At 52.2% G+C, this 24,123-nt stretch overlaps 2 protein-coding genes across 6 annotated transcripts in view; both read right to left on the reverse strand.

The window, feature by feature from the left end:
* Nucleotides 1-6,717, reverse strand: part of CD4 (CD4 molecule) — a 34,290-nt gene extending 27,573 nt beyond the window's left edge. For 4 of the 5 annotated variants that reach the window (XM_025401286.1, XM_025401283.1, XM_025401284.1 and 1 more), the window contains exon 1: nt 6,531-6,717. The gene's annotated coding sequence lies outside the window, so the exon portion shown is untranslated. The remainder of the gene's footprint in view (nt 1-6,530) is intronic. The other variant, XM_025401282.1, reaches the window with a different exon arrangement.
* Nucleotides 6,718-16,768: 10,051 nt separating this feature from the next.
* Nucleotides 16,769-22,711, reverse strand: LAG3 (lymphocyte activating 3). Its single transcript, XM_025402590.1, has 8 exons — nt 22,300-22,711; nt 21,868-22,015; nt 21,229-21,533; nt 20,368-20,637; nt 19,684-19,959; nt 17,742-17,984; nt 17,329-17,459; nt 16,769-17,004 (listed from the first exon to the last, which is right to left on the reverse strand). Exons 1-8 carry the CDS (start codon nt 22,355-22,357, stop codon nt 16,834-16,836), a joined length of 1,602 nt encoding a protein of 533 aa, XP_025258375.1. The 5' UTR covers nt 22,358-22,711; the 3' UTR covers nt 16,769-16,833.
* Between the last annotated feature and the right edge of the window lie 1,412 nt (nt 22,712-24,123).

A 24,123-nucleotide genomic window follows, 5' to 3' on the forward strand; every position in this document is an offset into this window, starting at 1 on the left:
GCCTGCACCTGGCCCCTGCTGGTGAGACAGGATCCTGCCTCCAGACTTACTCTGTCTTCCAAGCTTGGTCCTTCTTTCCCCCAGTGGCACCTTTGTCATTGAAGTTTGGTGACGATCTGCCTACTCTGAAGTCCCACAGCACCCCGTTGACATGCTCCTGGGTGCGTTCCACCTTCTACCTTGTGTGTAGTGATTTGGTTTCTCAACTCTCCTCCACCAGCTTGAGCCCCTTGAGGACAGAGATGACAGTCTAGCCAGCTGTGTGGCCACCACCAGCCTGGCAGCAGCTGAGACAGACAGAGGACTTGGGATGGCTTTCGGTAACTTAAGCCAAATTGAATTGTATGGAGGAGGAAAAGGCACTGATTTCTTCTTTCTGTGCTCACCATATTAATTCTGTTTCTTAAATGGGTCGCTGAAGTGTGTGCACACACCCAGCTCTGGCATAGATGAAGCCAAGTCATCCCAATCCATGCTGTTCATCCCCCCGGGGCCCTGCCAGCCACTCTCCACCCTGTCTGTGGCTCTCCACCAAGGGCCTGACAGCCACACATGGCTCATAGGCTCTCTTGCCCTCCAGCACCAACTGGGGCTGGCCAGTGGGAAGTGCCTGTCAGAGATGAGATGGTAGGGTGGGGGAAAGAGGCTGGGATATTTTCCCTACTCTATCCCTGTCCTGGACATATTCTCTGTCAATAGCTGTGTGTTCATCCCCACCTGCAGCCCTGCCCCTCCACAACTTCTGTGGGGTGGCCCCTTATCCAGAGCACAAGCACTCTCTGGGTTCCAGAAATACCATTTTCACTTCCTCAGGACTCTTCTTGCTGTTAACTGTGTCTGTGCTTCAAGAAGTTGGTTGATTCCCTTAACCTCTATGAATAACCCCCTTTTTACAGTCTCTTGAACCATGGGAGGTGGACTGTGTTTCCTGCTGGGCACTAAGACACAATCCATGGAGAGGAATGGAGCACTCAGAAGGTATGGGGAATCGGTCCTCCTACTGGGGTTTAGGAGAAGAAAAGAAAGTGACTCCATCTTTGTCAGCTGCCTCCTGTGACTCAATCTGTCTGGGAGAGGAGGTAGCCAGGGCTTAATATGTGGTAGGTGCTTGAGAGAGACAGGTAGGTAGGTAGATAGATAGATAGATAGATAGATAGATCAAATAGATTAGATATATTAGAAAGATTAGATGATAGATTGATAGATTAGATACATAGATTAGATAAACACACAGACAGATTAGATAGATGATTAATAAGATAGATAAAACAGATTAGGATGGATGGATAGATGATAGATAGATAGACAGATAGATAGACAGATAGATAGATAGATAGATAGACAGACAGACAGATAGATAGATAAACGATAAAGACAGACGTAGAGGGCCGGACACGGTGGCTCACAGCTGTAATCCCAGCACTTTGGGAGGCTTAGGCGGGTAGATCACCTGAGGTCAGGAGTTCGATACAAGCCTGACCAACATGGTGAAAACTTTCTCTACTAAAAATACAAAATTAGTCGGGCATGGTGGCATGGGCCTATAATCCCAGCTACTCCAAAGGTTGAGGCAGGAGAATCACTTAGAATCCAGGAGGCAGAGGTTCAGCAGTGAGCTGAGATTGCGCCACTGCACTCCAGCCTAGGTGACAGAGCAAGACTCTGTCTCAAAAACAAACAAACAAACAAACAAAAAAGCCATATAGACAGATAGATTAGATAAATAGATGATAGATAAGATAAATAGATGGACTAGATTAGACAGTCAGACAGATAAGATAGATACATAAGGCTGGATGCAGTGGCTCACACCTGTAATCCCAGCACTTTGGGAGGCCAAGGTGGGTGGATCACCTGAGGTCGGGAGACCAGCCTGGCCAACATGGTGAAACTCCATCTCTACTAGAAGTACAAAAATTAGCTGGACATGGTGATGCACGTCTGTAATCTCAGCTACTTGGGAGGCTGAGGCAAGAGAATCACTTGAACCCGGGAGGCGGAGGTTGCAGTGAGCCGAAATCCTACCACTGCACTCCAGCCTGGGCAACAGAGTGAGACTCCGTCTCAAAAAAAAAAAAAGAGATAGATATATAAGATAGATCAATAGCTAGGATACATATATAAAGCTATCTGTCTATCATAGATGGATATAGATAGATATAGATAGATAGATTAGATAGATAGATAGATAGATAGATAGATAGATAGATTAGATAGATAGATAGATAGATAGAAGCCGGGTGCTGGGCGCGGTGGCTCATGCCTATAATCCCAGCACCTTGGGAGGCCGAGGCAGGCAGATCACTTGAGGCCAGGAGTTCGAGACCAGCCTGTCCAACATCGTGAAATCCCCGTATCTACTAAAAATACAAAAAAAATAGCTGGGGATGGTGGCGGGCACCTGTAATCTCAGCTACTCAGGAGAATCACTTGAACCCAGGAGGTGGAGGTTGCAGTGAGCCAAGATCACGCCACTGCACTCCAACCTGGGTGACAGAGTAAGACTCTGTCTCAAAAAAAAAAAAAAAAAAGAGATAGATAAATAGATAACAATTTTGTTTAAACCAGGGAAGTAGGAAGAAAAGAGGTCAGGAAGGAGGTTCTGAGAAACGAGGAAGGGAGACTAGCCACCAGCCATGGTGAAGTGTCTACAGGTTAGCATGCAGCACAGGAGGCATCTAGGGGAAGGCTGCAGTGAGAAGAGTAGAATAGGAGTAGCCTCATACCAAAGAGTGGTTCCCACTGTCCCCCATCCCAGACTGACTGTGTCCTTGGTGAGCAGGGAGTGAAAGAGGGGAAGTCTCCATATAGGATATCCCTTCTCTGGGGTCCAAATCCAGCTTACCCTGATAAGATGCCTGGGGAAGACTAGAGGCATTCTTGACCCTTCCCCACATGGTGGCTGTTTTGACTCCCCCTGCTCCATGGTCCTGAGGCCTGTGCAGACAGCCACCTCCCTGCCTCCAGCTCCCTGTTCTGCCTCATCTCACCCCAAGGCTCTGCTAAGTGGAGGAGGCTGTGGGTTTCCAGCATGCTTGCTTTGGTGCTTTGGGCTTCCGCTGCCACCGCAGAGATCTGGCCTTTGATTCCCATACTCAGCGTCCCCAGAGGTGCCTTACCCTAGTACGGTAGCATCCTGTAGACCAGCACTCCGAGAGAGGTTGGGAGGGCTCTCTGGTCCCTCAAGCCCTAGCACGTCTCTCTCTCTCTCTCTCTCTCTCTCTCTCTCTGCTTGCTTCTCAGCTCACATCTGTGCATTTCTGTATCTATGCTTCCCAGCCCCCAGCTTATGCCCCCAGCCTGCAGCTCCCTGTGTCTGTGTCTGTCTTCCTCTGTGCCTCATATGCCAGGAGGTCGTGCTGGCTCTTCCGGGCTCCCCTGGAATGCCCCTTGCCTCTCCTCCTTTATAATCTTCCCCTCTCCAGCTGCCACTAAGCTCTAGCTGCTTCCGGTCTGTACACAGGCCTCCTGGCCTTTGGCAGCAATATAGACCCTGGACAAGCTTTGATCTGTGGGGAGGCTGCCGAGCACGCCTGCAGCCCAGGGTGGATGTGAGGGAGCCGGCTGCAGGGTGGGAGGGACACCGTGGACAAAAGGAAATGGACAGATTTCCCCAGAATGCACAGAGGCCTCAAGGGAGGAGGGGAGGGAAAGATGTGGGAGGGAGAGACCTGGAGCAGCTTGTTAAAGCAACAGCTACGCACACACAATCCACAATCACACACAAAGCGCAGGGTAGTACAAAAAAAGAGGAAAAGAAGAAATTCTGAGAAGCAAGACAGATGCACAGAGCATAGATCCAAAGTGAGGCAAAGAGAGACTGAGAAAGAGATGAGACCAAAATGGCAACACACACCACGCACTCTCTCAGAGCCTTGAGGTTCCTGCTGCCCTCACCCCTGGCCCCCAGGGATGGGACGAGGAGCGAGGCTTGGGAGGGTAAGAGGGCCCAGCTCCACCACAGCGAGAGTCTGTGGTCCCACAGGCACTTTTATCTTCTCTCCATAACCCCCAAGCAGCCCACTCAAGCCCAGCCGCGGGATGTGCCCCACCGCGTTCACCCTCTCTACTGCTGACTGGCTTCCTATAAACTTCCTAGAGACTGTGACCCCTCTAAGGAACTCTTGTGGTTGGTGGCTGCAACCTCTGCCATCCTCTTCTTCGCCTCAGACACCTACATCGGGGGAACCGTGCCCACCCTCCTCCCCTCATCCCCTCAAAGATACAGAACAGAGCTCAAACTCAGCGCTTTGCAAACCCAGACTCCTGCCCCTCTGCCTCTGATTCCCCACCTTCATCAAAGTTATTTTGAGACAGGGCCTCACTCTCGCCCAGGCTGGAGTGCAGTAGCACAGTCAGGCCTCACTGTGGCCTCCATCTCCCAGGCCCAAGCAATGCTCCCACCTTAGCCTCCCAAGTAGCTGGAACCACAGGCACACACTACCATGCCCAGCTAACTTTTGTGGGTTTTGTAGAGATGGGGGTTTCACCATGTTGCCCAGGCTCGTCTCAAACTCCCAGACTCAAGCCATCCTCCTGCCTCGGCCTCTCAAAGGGCTGGGATTACAGGTGTGGGCCACCATGCCCGGCCCATCACAGTTATTTCATTCAACAAACATTTATTGAGTGTCTACAGTGTGCAAGACTGGCCCACTGTGGTGGCTTACATCTGTAATGCCAGCACTTTGGGAGGCCAAGGCGGGCAGATCATTTGAGGCCAGGAGTTTGAGACCAGCTTGTCCAACATAGTGAAACCTGGTCTCTACTAAAAATACAAAAAGTAGCCAGGCGTGGTGTTGGGCGCCTGTAATCCCAGCTACTCGACAGGCTGAGGCAGGAGAATCGCTTGAACCCAGGAGGTGGAGGCTGTAGTGAGTGGAGATCGCATCACTGCACTCCAGCCTGCGCAAGACAGCGAGACTCCGTCTCAAAAATAATAATAGAAAGTAAAACGTGCAAAACAGTTGGTCTAACCAATTCCCCTCAGCGCCACCCCGCCATTACGGCCAGGGTCAGGGCCTAGGGCTGCCCTCAAGGTTCTGCCTAGCACCAATGGTGGGAGGAGTTTTTATCTAGATATAGACCTCTCCTATATAAGTGCTCCCACATTGAAAGAGGGAAATCATCTCCCGAGTGTCTCTAACACTGTCCTCAGGGGCTCCTTCGTCTGACTTTGAGGGCGGCGGCCATTTTGTATCAGCCTACAGCATCTGATACAACATAAGGAATTATTTGTCAAAATGTGAAGTAGCAGTGACCTCCCCCATCAGGCCCTACTCTTAGCCTTGCCCAGATAAAAATGTCCCCCACAAGAGCAGGACATTCAGGAAGCACTATCCCACTCAGAGTGAAATCTTTGAATTATCAAGAACGGGGCCTTTCCATGTTGAGAGATCAGAACCTACCCCAGGAAACCTCTCTCCCAGAAGAAGCCTATGCGGGAAAAGCAGAGGACACCAGGGATAGCATGACTTCAAGCCCATCAGGTCTCAGGGGCTGGAAAGGCCTGAGGGCGGAGAGGCTGAAATGGTACAGGGCTTCCCGTCAGGAGGGATAGTGAGTCCTCACTCTCCCTCACACCCGGCCAGGCCCAGGAGGAGCTGCACTTCCTTCTGCAACTCTCCCGGCCTCATGAAACCCATACCACCAATTCTCTTCGAATCCATTTCTCAAATGACGTATTTAGCTAAGGATATGTATCTGCAACTTTTAGGGCATTTCATACGCAAAAGCTCAGTCTCAGCACTTTCTGAGAATGTTAACTTTCCTGTTTCACGAATCATTTCCTATTTCATAAACCATTTAAAAAGCAGAAGTGCATTTAGACATTGTTCAAAAATCTTAAAAGAGCAAAAAAGTAGACAAAAATTTAAAAATACACACATAAACACAAAAGGTAGTTAAAAGAGACTATTACATAGATCATGTGACTTATGAAATGCTGCAAGTATGATATTTGGTGTCAATTTTTGGAGGTTGTGTATTAGGAAAATTGATTTTGCAAGAATTTTCTCTAGACTAGATTCCACTTCTTTTGCTCTTTTTCTTGCTTTTATCGTTTTTCCTCATCATTTCTTTTTTATAGGTCTCCTCTCACCTTATATTTATTTTTCTAATTTTTTCCCTCCCCTCCTTCACTCTTTTTCTCCCCTCTTCCCCTCTTCCAGTCTTCTCTCCTCCACTGCCCACAACTAGTTGCCTTCCATGCCTTTCCCAGCCTGGGATAGTCTCCAGTCCTCACTCCCTCTCTGATCTTGCCCTTTAGGTCAATACTCCTCTGAGGAGCACCCACCGCTCTGAACACTGAGCTGTGCACGCTGGGGCTGCAGAGGAGTCTGGCACAGTCCCTGACCTCTGGAAGCTCACAGTTCCAGTGGGCAATCGCTGCCCATGACCAGTTCCAAGAGAAATGCAAGAGAAAGTGGCCAGAGCTGTGGGCAGACAACTGGGCAGAGCATATTCCTGTGCATCTGCCCCACGTTCTCCTCCCTCTCAGCTCCGGGGAAAGAAGCCGAGTCTGACCGTCTTACCTCTGGGCTTGCGTCTTTCTTGCCCGCTGCTTCTCAAACAAGTGTATCTGTGTGAGGACTTGGAGCTTTGCAACCAGGAGCCCAGTGGGGAAAGTGCTTTGTTCCTTCTGCAGAGTCGTGCTTAAATGAAGAAAGACAGGAAGCCCGATGGCGAGGCTCCTCCACACCCTAGGCCTGGGCCGGCCCCCAGCGTCACCATCTGGGGCTGGGGTCCCCACCCCCCTGGCTCTCAGGGAACATGTCAAAGTGAAAATGCCAAAGTCAAGGGAAAAAGTTAACCAGAATCAGGCAGGAGCCAAAGTGTCACTGCCACTGTTAAGCGGCAAGAAAAAGATGGCAAGAAAGATTCCATCAGTGATACTGCCATGTCTGACCAGACTGTGGGGAAAGAATAAGTGGGAGGCAGTTGGCAGCATATGGTGACAGCAGTGGCAAGCCCACAAATAGCTCCTTGCTCCGGGGCCCTGAGGGCCTGTGTCCAGTGGGTGCCTCCAGGGGTATCTGTGGAGGCTTTATAGATGGCCCAGTGTGGAAGAGAGGGCATGGGCTGAGCAAAGAATATCTGAGACACCAGGAGTGACTGTTAACCAGGCTCTGTTCCTCTAGGCATCTCTGGCCGGGCCTCAGGTGCTTTCCTCTAGCCCATATCTCCCATGAGCTCCCAATGTGAGTATCCGTCTGCCCATTGGACATCTCCAATGGGAAGCTCACCAGACATAGCAAACTCAACACATCCCCAACTAAGCATACCACCTGCGTACTACCACCCTCCAAACCTGCTTCTCCAGGCTTCTCACTCAGTGAGGGGCTCACCATCCACCAACTTGCCCAAGCAAAATAAATTGGGTGTGATCTTTGACACCTCCTTCACCCAACTTCTCCCATGTATTTATTTTCCAATTCCCATGGATGTTACCTTCTAAATGGCTCCAAAATCTACCCAAGTCGCTCTGCACTACCACTACTGCCACCATTCCAACCCAAGATGCCAATATCGTCTCTTGCCTGGACGACAGCTCCTGCCTCCTCACTGGTTGCCATTCTTATACCACAGCCCCAATGATCATTTAAAGATGCACATGTGAGTGTGCGTTTTCCAGTCTGAAAAAAGTGGGGCTGGGCATGGTGGCTCATGCCTATAATCCCAGCATTTTGGGAGGCCAAGGTGGGAGGATCTCTTGAGCCCGGGAAGTTGAAGCTGCAGTGAACCGTGATTGCGCCACTGCACTCCAGCTTGAGTGACAGAGAGAACCTGTCTCGAAAAGAAGAAAAGAAAAGAAAACAAGTGGCTAGTTCAGCTTGTGACTCCAGCAGTTAACGCAAGTACCCCTATTTGACAGCATTGTACTTCATCCGTAGCATATAGTACTGTGTGCTGCTTCTCATTTCATGACACACCGTACTCAAGGGTTGAGATTTAATAAAATTAGTATTTACTGCTTCATTAAGGGCTTTTTTTTTTTTTTTTTTTTTTTGAGAGGGAGTCTCACTCTGTTGCTCAGGCCGGAGTGCAGTGGCATGATCTTGGCTCACTGCAACCTCTGTCTCCCAGGTTCAAGCAATTCTCCTGTCTTGGCCTCCTAAGTAGCTGGGGCTACAGGCACGCGCCACCACACCCAGCTAATTTTTGTATTTTTAGTAGAGACAGGGTTTCACCATGTTGCCCAGGATGGTCTCGATCTCTTTTTTTTTTTTTTGAGATGGAGTCTTGCTTTGTCACCCAGGCTAAAGTGCAGTGGCATGATCTCGGCTCACTGCAACCTCCGCCTCGTGGATTCACGTCATTCTCCCGCCTCAGCCTCCCGAGTAACTGGGATTACAGGCACCTGCCAACATGCCTGGCTAATTTTTGTATTTTTGTAGAGACAGGGTTTCACTATGTTGGCCAGACTGGTCTTGAATTCCTGACCTCAGGTGATCTGCCCACCTCGGCCTCCCAAAATGCTGGGATTACAGGCGTGAGCCACTGTGCGCAGCCTCATTAAGGGCATTCTTAAGTAAAACTGGCATTAATTTTTTTTTTCTTTTTTTACTGTAAGTACCTGGCAGTGAAGAATGCAATGACTATCATATGGTTTGGCGCCACTGCCTTCATTTATGCTAAGGCAGCAGTTTTATCCAGATTGCTTTTGCAACATTATTGCAATGTCAACATAGTGACAAAGGAAAATAACATCGTGCATTTTTTTATGAAAATAGCTTGACCTTGAAGATCCCCTGAAAGGGTCTCAGGGACTCCCAAAGGTCTGCAGGCCACACTTAACTCTGAGAACCACTGATCTAGGTAATTTTTATTCATTCTTGAGATCTCAGCTATTGCGTTAGCTGTCCCCAAATTCTGTTTTCTCCTTCTTCTTGGTAATAGAACCCTCAATTTTTAGCTGAGCTCTTAGCTACCCAGATTTAAAATATACTTCCCAGACCCCCTCACAGCTGGATGTGTCCAAGTGACTCAATTTTGGTTAATGGATGATAGTGAAAGTATCAGGTGCAACCTCAGAGTTGCTCCTCAAAGTGGGGAAAATGTATCCTCCTCAGGCCTTCTTCCTTCAGACTGAAAAGCAAACACCCTCCCTATGGTTCACAGCCAGTCTCCCTATTGTTCACAGCCAGTCTGCTTTTCTCATTTACATTACCTGGCAGGCTCTCATAGGCATTGACGTTTTGAGCCCTGCTCCATTCATTCCTAGTTAAGCGTGTACCAGCCCAAGGCACTCTGCTAGGTGCTGGGGATGTGATGCTGAATAAGACAGATATGGTCACCACTCCAGCTTATGACATAGACACTAAACATGAACAACTTCATGACAATTCGACAAGTGCTACAAAGGAAAAAGCACAAGGTGCTGGGAGATCTTATCACAAAAGAACCTTCTTTCAACTGGGAGAATTGTCTATCGGTAAGCATTGGGTTCTGCTACAAGCAAAAGAAAACCCAAAATAATAGAGGCTTCAACAAGATTGAAGTTATTTTTCACATCTAGGAAGTGTGGAGGTGGGTGGTGCAGAGGGGAGGGAGCAGCACGCCGTCCTCCAGGGCCAGGATTGGGGCTGTTTATATTTTGTTGCTCTATCATCCTCCTGCACAGAACTTCCTCCCCAGAGTCACAGAGGCTACTCAGGTTCCTCAGTTGAAATCAGTTTTCCTTGTGATAAGATCTCCCACTCCCCTGTGCTTCTCCCTGATTTTCCAGTTGCGATGAAGTCATTCGCTGCTTAGTGTCTAGCTCATAGGCCAGAGTGGTGACCGTGTCTGTCTTAGTTAGCACTACACTCCTAGCACCCTCACAGATGCCTTGACCCTGGAAGACCCTTAATACTTGTTTAACATTTTCCTGATATATTATATTTTATTGATATTAAATTTATTGTGGTAAAATACATGCAACATAAAATTTTCCATTTTAAGCTTTTTTTTTTTTTTTTTTTTTTTTCTGAGACGGAGTCTCATTCCATCACCCAGGCTGTACTGCAATGGTACGATCTCGGCTCACTGCAACCTCTGCCTCCTGGGTTCAAGCGATTCTCCTGCCTCAAAGTAGCTGGGACTACAGGTGCCCGCCACCACACCCGGCTAATTTTTGTGTTTTTAGTAGAGACGGGGTTTCACCATGTTGGGCAGGCTGGTCTCAAACTCCTGACCTCAAGTGATTTGCCTGCCTTGGCCTCCCAAAGTGCTGGGATTACAGATGTGAGCCACCGTGCCTGGCCATTTTAAGCATTTTTAAATGTACTGCTCTGTGGGACTGAGTACACTCACATGGTTGTGCAACCATCTAGAAATTTTTCATCTTCCCCCACTGCAACTCTGTACCCATTAGATGCTGACTCCTCATTCTTGCTCCCTGCAACCACTGGCTATTGGATAATTTTCTTTCTTTCTGTCTGGCTTTCTGTCTTTCTGTCTTTCTTTCTTTCTTTCTTTCTTTCTTTCTTTTTTGAAAACAGTCTTGCTCTGTTGCCCAGGCTGGAGTGCAGTGGTGTGATCTCGGCTCATTGCAACCTGTGCCTCCGGGGTTCGAGCGAGTCTCCTGCCTCAGCCTCCCACATATCTGGGATTACAGGTGTGCACCACCACGCCTGGCTGATTTTTGTATTTTTAGTACAGACAGGGTTTCACCATGTTGGTCAGACGGGTCTCGAACTCCTGACCTCAAGTGATTCGCCCACCTCTGCCTCCCAAAGTGCTGGGATTACAGGCATGAGTCACACTGCGCCTAGCCAAGGAGTTTCAGTTGTCAAAGGTCACAGAGCTAGTAACCATAGCTGGTGGACCGGGATTTGAATTCACCCACCTGGACCCCAATCTCTGGGTGGTTCCTCTCATTGCACTGCCTCTCCTCTGCATTAAGAAGGTTCAGGACCGGGGGTAGTGGCTCACGCCTGTAATCCCAGCACTTTGGGAGGCCAAGGCGGGCAGATCATGAGGTCAGGAGATCAAGACCATCCTGACTAACACGGTACAACCCCGTCTCTACTAAAAATACAAAAACAAAAATGAAAACAAAACAAAACAAAAAAAAGAAGGTCCAGGTGGGGCGCGGTGCCAAGTGCCTGTAGTCCCAGCTACTCAGGAGGCTGAAGTGAGGGGATGCCTTGAGCCCAGGAGCTCTGGGCTGTAGGGCACTGCACGGATCAGGTGTCTGCACTAAGTTCAGCTTCAGCATGGTGACCTCCTGGGAGTAGGGAACCAGATTGCCTGAGGAGGGGTGAGCCAGCCCAGGTTGGAAACACAGCAGGTCACAATTCCCATGCTAATCAGTAGTGGGATTGTGCCTGTAAATAGCCACTGCACACCAGCCTGGGCAACATAACGAGACCCCACCTCTAAAAAAAAATTAAAAATAAAAAAAGAAGAAGAAAGGCCAGGATGGCAGCTAAGAGAAGTCTTCTCCCATAACAATGGAGTGGGGTGTGAGGCCCACCGCCTCATCTGGAGCTTCTGAGGCTCAGCAGCACCATGATCCTCACATCTATAGAATGGTTTTCCATGTTTCAAGCACTCTCACGTTCGTTTGCACACGCCAGACCTTTTTGGTAGGTGTTACTGTCACTATCCTCACTTTACAGAAGAAATGGAAGTCAAGCTATCTGCCCCCACCACATGTCTGAAAGCATGGGACAGGGGGAGTTCCAGAGGCTATTTTTGCTGCGTATATCCTGTGTCTCTAGGCTGTAGAACAGGAGGAGACCAAGCCAGGGGAAGAAGTGATGGGGAGGAGAGAGAAGCTGGTGTCAGAGGCTACAGACAGAGTGCTGGAGACTAGATGATCTGAGAGACCTAGGGCAGCCAGGGTTGTAGGAAAGTTGAAAGTCCCAGGTGCAACTCTGCGGTGGCCTCCTTACCAGAAGTATGTTTGGCGGCACTGACGCCCTCTGCAAAGGGGGCTGGGGGCAGGGTTTGAGGATGGAGAGCATGGGAGGGGTCTTTGGGATTATTCTCTGGGAAGCAAAGTCGAGGAGTATCAACACCGTGTCTACCCCATCCACATTTCCCCTGGCTGCAGGACCACTTGTTGCCACTCTCAGAGGGTGATTCTGGGCCTCCCTCACCCCACGGAAGTTTGAGTAGGCACATTTCAGAGCTCAGGCTGGGCTCAGACAGCTGACACCTGCAGCCCCTTGGAGAAACTGTCAGCCACAGAGTAGAACAGATAGAACCGACCCTACCCCAAACCCATTCCCTTCAAAGGAAGAACCCCACCCTGGGGTGGGCCTGTGCAGGGGATCCTAAGCTCCTTGATCTCCTCCTTTGAAGGAGGGATAGCAGCAGGGGCTCGGGCCTGAACCCTAACATCTCTACCAGGTAGGGGAGGTGGGCAAGGACATTTCTGGGCCTGCAGAGGCTCCTCCTCTGTGCTATGGAGCTGAGAAGACCAGGTCACGGGTAGGGGAACGGCTGACAAACCCGACTCCAGGGCTGAGTGTGCACAGTACGGCCTCCTACCTCACACACTCGACTTGCCAGGGCCCTAGACCTCACTTGGCTTCCAGAACTTCTCGAGAGTGGACAAGAGAAGACGGCTGGGGATGGAGATGCTCAGAGGGGTCCCTTCTCCTCTCTTGGCCTATCTCTGTTTCAGGCACTGCTCCCCACTCTGACAGCCAGGCTGCAAGATGGCCCCCAGTGACTCCTGTCTCCCTCCGTTCACACCCTTGCATTGCCCCCTGCTGCTTGCACCAGGTTGGTCTCTGTGACCAATAGAATAGGGCAGAAATCATGGTATGTTGTTTTCAAGATCAAATTCAATCTTGAAATAAAGACATGGTAGCTTTTGTCTTGTCCACGCTGTCCCTCTGGGGGAAGCCAGTTGCTGTGTCATGTTGTGAGAGGCCCCATAAAGACGCCCAACGCAGGGAGGCGCTAAGGCCTCTGGCCCACAACCTCCCAGGGGAGCTGTCTTGGAGGCAGATCCTCCAGCCCCATCCCAGCCTTCAGATGGCTCCTGGCCTGGCCCACACCTCAGCAGCAACCTCATGAGCGACCCTGTGCCAGAACTACTCAGCAAGACTGCTCCTGAGTTCCTCATTGTGTGAGATAGTGTGTATTGTGATCGTTATTATTATTTTTAGAGACAGGATCTCACCCTATCACCCACTCTGGAGTGCAATAACACAATCATGGCTCACTACAGCCTGGAAATCCTGGGCTCCAGTGATTCCTCTCCCTCAGCCTCCTGAATAACTAGGACCACAGGTGCATGCCACCATGCCCAGCTCATTTTTAAATTCAAAAAGAAAAAAAAATTGTAGACTGGGCACGGTGGCTCACGCCTGTAATCTCAGCACTTTGGGAGGCTGAAGCAGGCAGATCACGAGGTCAGGAGATCGAGACCATGCTGGCTAACACAGTGAAACCCCGTCTCTACTAAAAACACAAAAAGTTAGCGAGGCGTGGTGGTGGGCACCTGTAGTCCCAGCTACTACAGAGACTGAGGCAGGAGAATTGCTTGAACCCGGGAGGCGGAGCTTGCAGTGAGCCAAGATTGTGCCACTGCACTCCAGCCTGGGCAACAAAAGCAAAACTCTGTCTCAAAAATAATTAATTGATTATTAATTAAAATACAAAAATTCAAAAATTAGCAGGGTGTGGTGCCATGCGCCTATAGTCCCAGCTACTTGGGAGGCTGAGGCAGGAGAATCACTTGAGCCTGGGAGATGGAGTTTGCAGTGAGCCGAGATCAAGCCACTGCACTCCAGCCTGGGCAACAGAGTGAGACTCTGTCTCAAAAAAAAAAAAAAAAAAAAAAAGTAGAGGTGATCTTTTTAAGTGAGATCAACTTAGTGATCTCACTAAGTTACCCAGGCTGGTCTCATACTCCCGGCCTCAAGCAATCCTCCTGCCTCAGTCTCCCAAAGTGTTGGGATTACCAGTGTGAGGCACCCACCCAGCTTATTATTTTAAATTACTACGTTTTAGGGTAATTTTTTGGTTATATGCCAATAGGTAACTCACACACACCCCCTTCCTTCTTAACAAGGAGCTGAGCTGATTCCCATCCACCCACTGAAGCTCCCTGAGCTCCTGGCCTCCTGATGCCCCTTCCCCCCAGGACCGCAGCCTGGAGCACCAGTTGACAGATCAACTTGGAGAAGCCAGATGAATTAACCAAGCTCCCTAGGGGCCTTTGGAGGACAGGAAAAGGGCTGGAGGTTATCCTGCCAGACTGATAGTGGGGGGCTGTGGAAAGAGGAGTGGGACCAAGAATGTCACCCTTAGGAGAGACCCCACAGAGAAGCACTCACGGAATGCAGCCCATATGCCCCCTCTTCCTTCCGCCCTTTGCTCTTCTCTAGGGGGTAAAGGAAAAAGGACGCCCTTCATTCTGCTTCTGTCCCCTCCCTGTCCCCTTTATGAAAGAGCATGGGGAAGTCCCCGCATAGGCCTCAGTGAATCTTCGATGACTACTCTCATAAACCCAAAGGGCATAGGATGTTAGCTAGTAGAAAGGAAAAATGCCACCCACAGAACTTTCCAGGAAACCCCTGCCCTATTAAAATATCAGGGCTCCCACTAAGGCTGTGGGGAGCAGGGTCCTGGGGCAGAGCTGAGGAGTCTCTAAGCAGCAACAAAGGGTGGGAACGACACTTTGGAGGCTTCTTATTTTTTGTTTTTGAAACAGGGTCTCACTCTGTCACGCAGGTTGGAGTGTAGTGGCACGGTTATGGCTCACTGCAGCCTCAACCTCCCAGGCTTAGGTGATCCTCCCACCTCAGCCTCCCAAATAGCTGGGACCACAGGGGCGTACCAGTGTGCCCAACTAACCCTTTTTTTTTTTTTTTTTTTAAAGATGAGGTCTCACTATGCTGCCCAGGCTGATCTTGAACTCCTGGACTCAAGCGATCCTTCTGCCTTGGCCTCCCAAAGTGCTGGGATTATAGGCATGAGCCATGACACCTGGCCTGGAAGCTTCTAAAGGGACTTCAAGTCCTTTTGCAGTGTGATCATCTCTGGCAGGGCCAGAGCTTCCTCCTTCCTGTGCCAGTGTTTCTCTGCCAGTGACAAGGCAAGAGTCATCACCATCCTGAGGCTCAGAACCTCAGATTGCTGTAAATGGTTCATTGTTCAGGCTTCAGAGGGTCCCCCCTCTCCCTAAGGCTCTGCACAGAACAAAGGTGTCACCCTCTTTATCCTCTGTCTCCAATGAGTGACTATGGTGTCTCTGCAGGGACATGTCCTCAGGTCTGTCTTTTTGTGTCTTTTTGCACACGTCACACAGACCCAGTTGGCGCCACTCACACATGCCACCATGCCCCTCCTGCTCCAGCAGGCTCACTCCCACTCACCCACTCACTTTCAATATTTTGTTCTCCTGTATGGGGTTAAAGTCCCCTGACAGAGCTATCTGTGGCCAAAGTCCAGGGCCCACACCCACTCGCAGGCAGAAGCCTCTGTCCCATTCCAGACTGGAGGGTGCCATGTGCTGAGGCCGGTGTGCTCTGCTGAGAGGACCATCGGCATGGCCCAGGTGAATGCTCCAAGAGAGACAGACAGAGTAGGGCGCAGGCCGACTTGCGGTCTTCAACATCATTCGTAGCATGACCAGAGCAGGCCTGCTTTCTCCTTCACTAATGGATAATCAGACAAGTACTCCACACATGCAGAGCACTTCACAGTTTCCAAAGCCCTTTATTATCCAATATTCACAACAACCCATTCTGGTGGGTTATTATCATTATCCCATTTAATAGGTGAGGAAACTGAGGCTCAGGGAGATTCACTACAGTCACATCAACAAAGCTGGAATGAGAAGCCGGGGCTCCTGATTCCCGCAGCCGCAGCTGGCTGTTTTGCTCCACGCACAGGCCTTTGTTCACAGCCTTCCCCTTTGTCAGACATAGATTACACCCTTGCCAGGGTCAGCCAGGGCTGTATCTCCTGAGACATGCATTGTTCAGTCCCTCTCCTGAGGGGTGCATAGGACATGTGACAGTCACTGGGCGCACACTCATATGCTGCACATAGAGCGTACACAATACAAAGGCAGTGCCTGCATTCGCAGCAATCTGTGCTCCGCCTTGTCCACTGCACTGTTCAACTCCTCAGGCCTGCCGCAGCCGGCCCAGTGACCTCCGTTGGGGTGTGACAAACACTGACCACTGGGTGGCAGTGTGTTCTCATGCCTGGGACCTGAAAAGCCGCCAAGGGCTGAGGAACGTGGGGGGTGGGGCAGAGGTAGGAGCCCCAGCCGGCTGCCCAGAGAGGTTTCCAGACCAGATCTCCTGGAAGACTTGACAAGGCAGTCCTCTGCGCGCACGCGTGTGTGCGTCTGTGTGTGCGTGTGTGTGTGTGTGTGTGTGCATGCGTGTGTGCACGTGCGCGCGAGCATATGTGCGCATCTGCTGCAGCCGGAGGGCCAAGGACAAGTGCTGAAGTGCAGCTGAGTGTGGGGTGGGGTGGACCCAAAGGACAAAAATATCAAGGAAACCAGGGCAGCCAGCGCACTGTGGGTGGAAGGTGGGTGGAAGGACGGAGGAGAGAGCTGCGGAGGCAAGGGGCAAGGTCTTTTTGGGGGGAGCTTCAGGGAAATGATTACCCAGGAGAGAGAAAAAGAGAGTGAGCGCAAGAGAGAGAGAGACCAAGAAAGAAACGCGAAGCAGCCAGAAACAGAAAAGGGGAAGGTGAGGGAGGCTGGCCGGGGAAAGTAGGTTAGGAGGCTAGGGTGGGAGAAGGGAGCCCCCAGAGGCTGGGGAGAGACGGGAACCTTCACTTGGACAAGAAAGAGCCAGACTCAGGCTTGCTGCTGACAGGGAGTTTATTTGGACTGGGCTGCTGAGATCTGCTGGCTGCCTCAGCTCCAGGTCAGAGCTGCTCCGGCTCGGGCTCAGGCCCCGGCTCGGGCTCTGGCCCCAGCTCGCGCTCCAGCTCCGGCTCTGGTTCCAGCTCCGGTTCTTGCTCGAGCTCCTCTATCTTGCTCTGAGCCTGCGGAGGGTGAATCCCTTGCTCTAAGGCAGAAAATCTTCTTGGTCGCCACTGTAAGAAGAGATGGAGAGAGAGATGGAGGGTGGAAGGAGGAGAAGGATGAAGGGAAACGGATTAGGAAGGACACTGAGTCCATCTATTTTTTCTCAGCCACCCTGCCCTCCCCATCTGGTCCTGGCTTTCTCTCAACCCGGGTTCCAGCCTACCCAGGCACAAGCCGTCCCTGGAGTGAGAGGCTTATGAAGAAGGGGGGGCTCCGAGGGCAAGTTCAGGGTCCCCTTTGGTCACCTTCCTGAGGAAGGGGTGTCCTCAGCACTCTGAGGATGGAAGAGGAGGGGCTGTTGGGGGGGCGGGGTTGGCACATCCCTGGCTCACCTGTCTTCTCCAAAGGTGAAAGCCAAAGGCTCCAGTCACCAAAAGGAGCAGAAAAAGGACACCAAGGATGAGAAACAGCGGGAGGTGGCCTGCTCGGAGGGCCCCTGGGGCTCTCCCAGAGCGTTGTGCACCTATGGAGAAAGTAGAGGATGAGGTGTAGGGTCAGGGCTAGAAAGGACATTTTGTCACTCCCTCAGACTTTACAGATGCAAGGAGATTCAGAGAGTTTAAGGGACTTGTCCCAGGTCTTTCAGCTGATTATTGGTGGAAACAGGTCAACCCTAGGCAAGAGCCAGAGATCAGGTCCCTGTCTGGAAAGAAAAGCGCTGGGATGGGGGTGGCAGGGGCTGTTCTGGAAGGGGATAAAGATTATTGCTGTGGCATTGGGGTCCTGGCATTTTGGGGCCTCGGACCTGGGCTAGACAGTTCTGTGAAGTATACTGCTGCTCCAAGAAGCCTCTCCCCCTGGTGCAGCTGGCATTGCCAAGGCTGGGAAAGGAGCTGGGCTTCCTGGGCCTCCAGCCACGGTCCTGAGATACTCCTCTGGGATGGGGTGTTCAGGGGGCTCCACACAAAGCGTTCTTGTCCAGATGCTGGAGTCACCTCACAAAGCAGCTTCCCCAGGGAGCCAGGTGACCCAAAGGATTTGGGAGTCACTGAAAAGAGTAGAAGGAAGAGATCTTTTGGGTTTCTGGCCCCCTTATGTGATACCACAGGTTGAACTCCAAGCCTCAATCACCATGCACTCACTTGGGTTCTGGCCAGGTGAGGTTGGGGAAGGACATCAGGGGTCATGGCCACATTCATCTTTTTCTTTCTATTTAATTTTTTGTTAAATTTTATACAGATGGGTTTTCACCATGTTGCCCAGGCTAGTCTGGAACTTCTGGACTCGAGTGTTCTTCCTGCCTCAGCCTCTCAAAGTGCTGGGATTATAGGCGTGAGCCACCACACCCTGCCGGCCACATTTATCTTGTTCAGACAACGCTCTAGTCAGCTCCTTCCCCTGCTCAAAACATTTCCAGGCTCCCTACTGCCTTCACACTCAAACTGGCCCTGGCAGACCACAGAAGAAATACTATTACAGATTCTTTTATTACTTTCTACTCAAAATGCTCAGAACCCTCAAAATCAGTCAGATGAGCTGACCCCCCGTCTACTTCACAATTTTGCAACTTCCATGACATGGCTCACATCAGTGTCTCCTGCCTTGTGGTGTCCCCTGAATGAACATCATCCCCCTTCCTGAATGTATAGAGAACAGGGAACTGGCCCATTCGTCTAGAGACTGAGCATTCTCCAAGTTGTAAAGTGAGAGATGGGAGGGTGGGAGGAGACAAAGGGTCCTGAAGAGTGATTTGGTGATGCAGACACCTGAGTTTAGACCCAGAGTCTGGCACTTCCCAGGTGTTTTGAGAAAATCTTCAGGGGTAACAGTATCTTTCTCATTGAGCTGTCTACATAAAACGGTTGACCTTCAAGAAGGCATTGGACAGAAAGAACTGGTGGGCTTTGATGACTGATGGGACGTAGGGAGGAGGAGGCCAGGTTTCGAGGTGGGTGGATACCAGTGGATTACTGACAGGCTGAGTCAGCAAGGGGATTGGTGGTAGAAAAAGATGGGATTCAGGGTGAGGCGGCTGAGAGGTGGTAGAATATCTAGTTAGAGGTATCCAGAAAGCAAGTGAAAACTCAAGATTGGCCTTCAGGAGATGTATTATCCATTAGCACGTTCATGTATTCATTCAATCTCTATACATTATTAAGCACCTGCCATGGGGTGCTACTACTTAGTGACCGCAGGTGAGTGCTGCAGACATAGTAATCTGTCATGGCTGATAGTTATCAACCAGTCAACACATACTCTCTGAGTATTATTTTTTCTGTGTTTGTTTTATACCGTCTTGGAAAACCCTTACTCAGTAAATATTTGCTGACCAAGGGACGGATTTATTAACTCCTCCCAAATCTAGGCCACTTCCTGCAACTTTAACCCAAGCCCTGTCCGCAAAGTAGAAAAGGGTTCTAGAAATATATTCTACCTCTTTTGAACCATTTGGAATTTTTGTCACCTTTCCTTCTAACTTCCCAGACCCTTCCGCCAATTGAGAGCAGGGGAGTCCCATAGAGAACAGTGGAACTTTTATCTTGTGACTCAAGAGGAGATTTTCAGTTTCGATTCTTTATTATGGGGGTGAGAAAAGTGGGGGCCGAGATGGGCAGGCTCAGGAACTTGTGCCCAGTGGCCTGGCATCACCCACTGGGTGGGTTTGCTCAGTCTTTGCCCCGCCAGCCCTTCCTCCCTGTTCTTTCTCCCCTGGCAGGGGAGCTACTCCTTTCCCATGTGAGGCTGACCTGTGATGATTGCCAATGTGACAGTGGCATTGAGCTGCTGTCCCTGTAGACGGATATGGCAGATGTAGGTCCCAGCCTGGGCCTGGCTTACATCCTCTAGTCGAAGGGTAAAGTTGCCATTGTCTCCAACCACCAGGAGGTCAGGGCCTCCCCCAGGAGGAGCCCACTTGGCAGTAAGGAAAGACTGGGTCCCCACAGCAGGAGGCAGGCGGCAGGGCAGCTCCACCCTGGAACCTGCTCCAGCGTACACTGTCAAGGGAGTTGCGGGCTCCAGACCTGAAGAGAAAAGAAAATCCAAATTTAAAGCTGGGTGCTGCAGTGGGGAGGGAGTGCCGGGGCTGCAGGGAAGGGAGGCAGAAGAGTGCAGGAGATGCCCTGGCTCGTGAGAGTGCTAAGGAGCAGAATAAGGTGATGAGCTGAGGATGCGCAGAAACCCAGCAAGTGGGCTTAGCCAGAAGGAGAGGGAAGGCTGGCAATGATGCTGGAAGGCTATGGGAGAAGCAAGAAGGGGCGATGGCAGCTGCAAGGCTGCCAGCAATATAAGGGGGTCGAACAGTGAGGCCCACAGCAATGATGTAGGCCACTGGCTGCCGAGAACCTGGTTTGGGGACCCATAGTCAGGGGAGGTGACAAGGGGGGCAGGAAGGGGTTGTGGTAAAGTGTGAAGCAGAGTGGGGGAGTTACCCAGAACAGTGAGGTTATACATGATGGAGACATTGAAGCCATCTCTGTAGGTGAGGATGCAGCCCCAGAGCCCAGAGTCCATGGGGCCGACATGGGGCAGGAAGAGGAAGCTTTCCGCTAAGTGGTGATAGGGGGACTCCTGGACAGGGACTCGGCCCTGGCCACGGCTCCGGAACCAATGCACAGAGGCTGGGCGGTCAGGACGGCTGAAGGAGCAGTTCAAAATGACCCAGTCAGAGGTCCTGAGAGACCCTGGGGGGCTGGCAGTCACTGTGCAAGGATAAAGAAGACTTGATCAGCCCACTGGAAACAATTTCCCAACACAGCAGGACTGCCAAACTGGAAGCTCCTGGAAACAGGAACCTGGCTTTAGACTTGTCTTCTCTCCTGCATCACCCTCTCCCCATCTCAGCTCCCAGCACCTGGAGGTGCGTAAAGTGGATCCCCAAGAGTCCCCAGGGCTACTTTCCCCTGTCCCTTGCCTGGAATTTACTTGGCATCAGCCACCCTTGCCGTTCTCCTGGCCTGGATCCCTGCGAAGCCCACCCCCTGAGCCACAGATATCTGAAATGAATCACTCTAGCCCCGTGCTCTCCCCGCTCCGCCCGCCTCTGGGCACTCCCGCGTGGGTGGGAGAAGGGGAGCTCGGGGCTGACACAATCTCTCCACAGGGCCCCCCATACACGTGCTTCGGGGGGCCCCTTCCACTCCAGCAGGCCGCCCACCCCCTTCCTCTACTCTTCTGGGAGCTCTCGGACACGGCCTAGAGCGCAGCCTCTGCCCCAGCCCTTCCTGCCTCCCCGGCGGCAGGGAATGGGGACCCACCTCCCAGCCCCTCTCCGGTCGTCCCGCCCCACATACTCGAGGCCTGGCCCACGCGCAGACGAAGGCGGCAGGAGAGGGCGCGGTCCCTGAGGTGCACCGTGGCGCGGTACTCGCCGGCGTCCGCGCGCCGGGCTGGGCGCAGCCACAGCGAGAAGTCCCCGCGCTGCCGGCCGCGCTCATCCAGCTGGACGCGGGGCTGCAGGGGCAGCCTCCCGCTGCGCAGGCCTCCAGGACCCACGCTCAGCACTGTGTAGCGGCGGGGCCTGGGCCCCCAAGAGTAGGGCGCCGCCGGGCGATGGCCGGGGGCCGGGGGGTGGCCGGGGGCGGGAGCGGGCGGGCCACTGGGCAGGAAAGAGAATGGAGTTGAGAAGTTCAGGGGCAGGCAGCCACCTGTTGAGGATGAGGAAGCCCGCCCCGAGAGTTCTCTTGACCACCAACCGTCCTCTCACCCCCGACCCCTCTGTTGGAATGGCAGCATCCCCTTCCGGAGAAAAGGGATGCAGGTGTGAGGGTATTGCAGAGCAAGGGCAGGAACGGTGCGGGCAAGGGCAGGGAGACTGGGTCACTGGCTTCAGAGGGAGTGGCACCTCAGGGTAGGGGACAGAGGACCAGCATGGGTGTTGGGTTGTGAGTGCTGGATTCGGGGGTCCTGTTGCCCAGGTTTGGGGTGCATACCTGTCTGGTTGATGCTGCCAAGTGACCCCTGCTCTTCGCAGAAGGCTGAGATCCTGGAGGGGGATTGTGGGGCTGCAGGGGAGCTGGGCAGGAGCCCCTTCCTGGGCCCACACCACCGAGATCTCAGCCCCTGGCTGGGGAGGCTTCACTAGGTGAGCAAAAGAGAGGCCAAGGGGAGGGGGCGTGAGCCGAGAGGCAGGGGTAGAGAATGAGCCTGGGTGCTTCCCGAGGGAGAAACAGGGTGCAGGAAGAGCTTGGGTTTCTGTCCCTTCTCTGCCCAGAGAGGCTTTGGGGGTGGAAGGACTGTCCAAAAAAGGGATTAGAAGAATCCACTACAGAGCTAAGGACCTCAGGACCTTTGTGGCCACAGAGATCCCTGCTGGTCCCCTCCTGTGGGGCCGGAGGTCAACCCTCCCGCCATCCCCGCTTTACCTGGAGCCACCCAGAGCGGCTGCAGAAACAGCAAGCCCAGGAACTGAGCCTCCCACATCTCTCCTATGGTCTGGGCAGCACTGAGCCCTCCAAAAGGAGGTCAGAAAAGGAAAGTGGGCAGTGGTGGGGGGTGGGGGGGCAAAGGAGAAGTTCTGCAGATAGGGAGGTGGAGGAAGAGGATCTAGAGGAAGGGAGACCAGGAGAGAGCCTTGGAGAGAGGGTGGGGAGGGATGACCAGAGGCCAGAATCCAGAGGAAAGCTGGGCAGATCAGGCAGCCTGAGGAGGTGGGGGGGGTGTCCCAGGGAACAGAGCAGGGCCGTGGCAGAGAGCAGACAGAGCAAAGTGGCTGTCGTGACTGGGATGCCGTTCTGCTGGTCTCCAGGCCTTCACCCCTGTGCCCGGCCTTCCCTCCACCTTCCCCACTTCCCCTCCTCCCTGCCCGCCCCCCGCACCCCAGGGCTTACGGTTTCGCTTCGCAGTGGAAAGTCTGAGGGGGCTGATTCCCAGCAACAGCACCCTCCACCTCTGTGGTGGCACTCCCCTTGTTTACTTCCTCAGTCCTGGGTCTCCCCACCTCCCCCTCCCCGCCCCTGCCCCACCTTCCAGACTGCTCCCTCTGCCAGGGACCTTCTGCGGCCACGCACCATTTCTGTCTGAAACTGCCCCCTTGCCCATCTCCAAGCTGCCTCCTCAGTCCCAGTATTCACACTTCCTTCTTGGCAAGCTCTTTCCTTGTTGCTTAATCTCCTCCCTCATTCTCTTAACCTCCCAGAACTTCGTAACCCCTTTAGACCGGCCTTTCCACCCATCAGTACAATGTTTCCTGGGAACATGGTGGACAGGAAGCTTTACTGCACCCTAAAACATGGTAGGTCTAAGGCGAGGCGTGCCAGCTTTGCGGGGCATGGAGAGTAACTACATTGTATTGAGGCTTCATTACGTGCTAAGCACTGTATAGGACACTTATAGTAATTCATGAAATCTAGTAATTTTCCCCATTGTACAGATGAGGAAACTGAGCTTCCAATAAATTGTACAATTTGCCAAGGTTAGGGAGTGTGAAGATAAAAGCTGTGAGTGTACCTGTGTGCGGGAGAGTGTTTAATCCTGACCTTGAATGAGTTATAGGAGTCTCCTGGGACAAATGATGCTGTTGATGAGTCAACACCCCACCCCACTCCAGCTGCGGCCCCCATGTACTCAGAAGCATTCTCCAATCCAGAGGTTCCAAACTGAGAGGAGAGGGCAAGGGTCATGCAGAGATGGAGAAATGCAGAAATCTTAGCAATCTCCTAACAGAGATCACACTCAGGGGAAACAGAGGCAGTGGGACTAGGGAGGGCCCAAGACTGACAAGAGTCATACAACTCCCGCTCCCCAGCCCAGCACAGGGAGAGTGGGAGGGCAGGTGACGAAACATACAGCTGACCTGGGAATGACAAGAGGCCCAGGATTTCCCTGCTTGACTGGAAGGAGCTCTATTCTGTGCCAGGCAAAGGGCATCTCTGATGCCCAGCAGCTCACTCCAGATCCTAGGAGGCTGAGACCCAGGACTACCAGCCCTCTCCCAGCTCAGGGGCAGGACTTCCTGTTTCTGGGCTGTTTCTCTGTGCCTGGTTCAGCACAATAGAGCTGGTAGCTTTCCACTGGGCTCAGCAGTGTCTAGGTCTTGTGTGGGTTAGCAGGGAAGTGTGTATTGCTGGGGAGGAGCATCCCTGAGAATCCAAAACAGGACGTAAGTCAGCTCTCAGAAGAGCTGGGCTCCGGGCCACCCCTGGAGGGCTGCTCTTGTCTTCTTGAGTCGTGGGTGGCAGGAGTGTGCT

This window comes from Theropithecus gelada, chromosome 11 (genome assembly GCF_003255815.1).
Source record: "Theropithecus gelada isolate Dixy chromosome 11, Tgel_1.0, whole genome shotgun sequence".
Lineage (NCBI taxonomy): Eukaryota > Metazoa > Chordata > Mammalia > Primates > Cercopithecidae > Theropithecus > Theropithecus gelada.

What these genes read in the sequence shown, in the direction of transcription:
- LAG3 (XM_025402590.1), bottom strand. Translation starts at nt 22,357, where the DNA reads ATGTGGGAGGCTCAGTTCCTGGGCTTGCTGTTTCTGCAGCCGCTCTGG. An exon ending in TGGCAGCATCAACCAGACAG is followed by an intron (nt 21,534 to 21,867) that starts GTATGCACCCCA and finishes TTTCCTGCCCAG; the next exon opens with TGGCCCGCCCGCTCCCGCCC. An exon ending in GCGCGTGGGCCAGGCCTCGA is followed by an intron (nt 20,638 to 21,228) that starts GTATGTGGGGCG and finishes ATCCTTGCACAG; the next exon opens with TGACTGCCAGCCCCCCAGGG.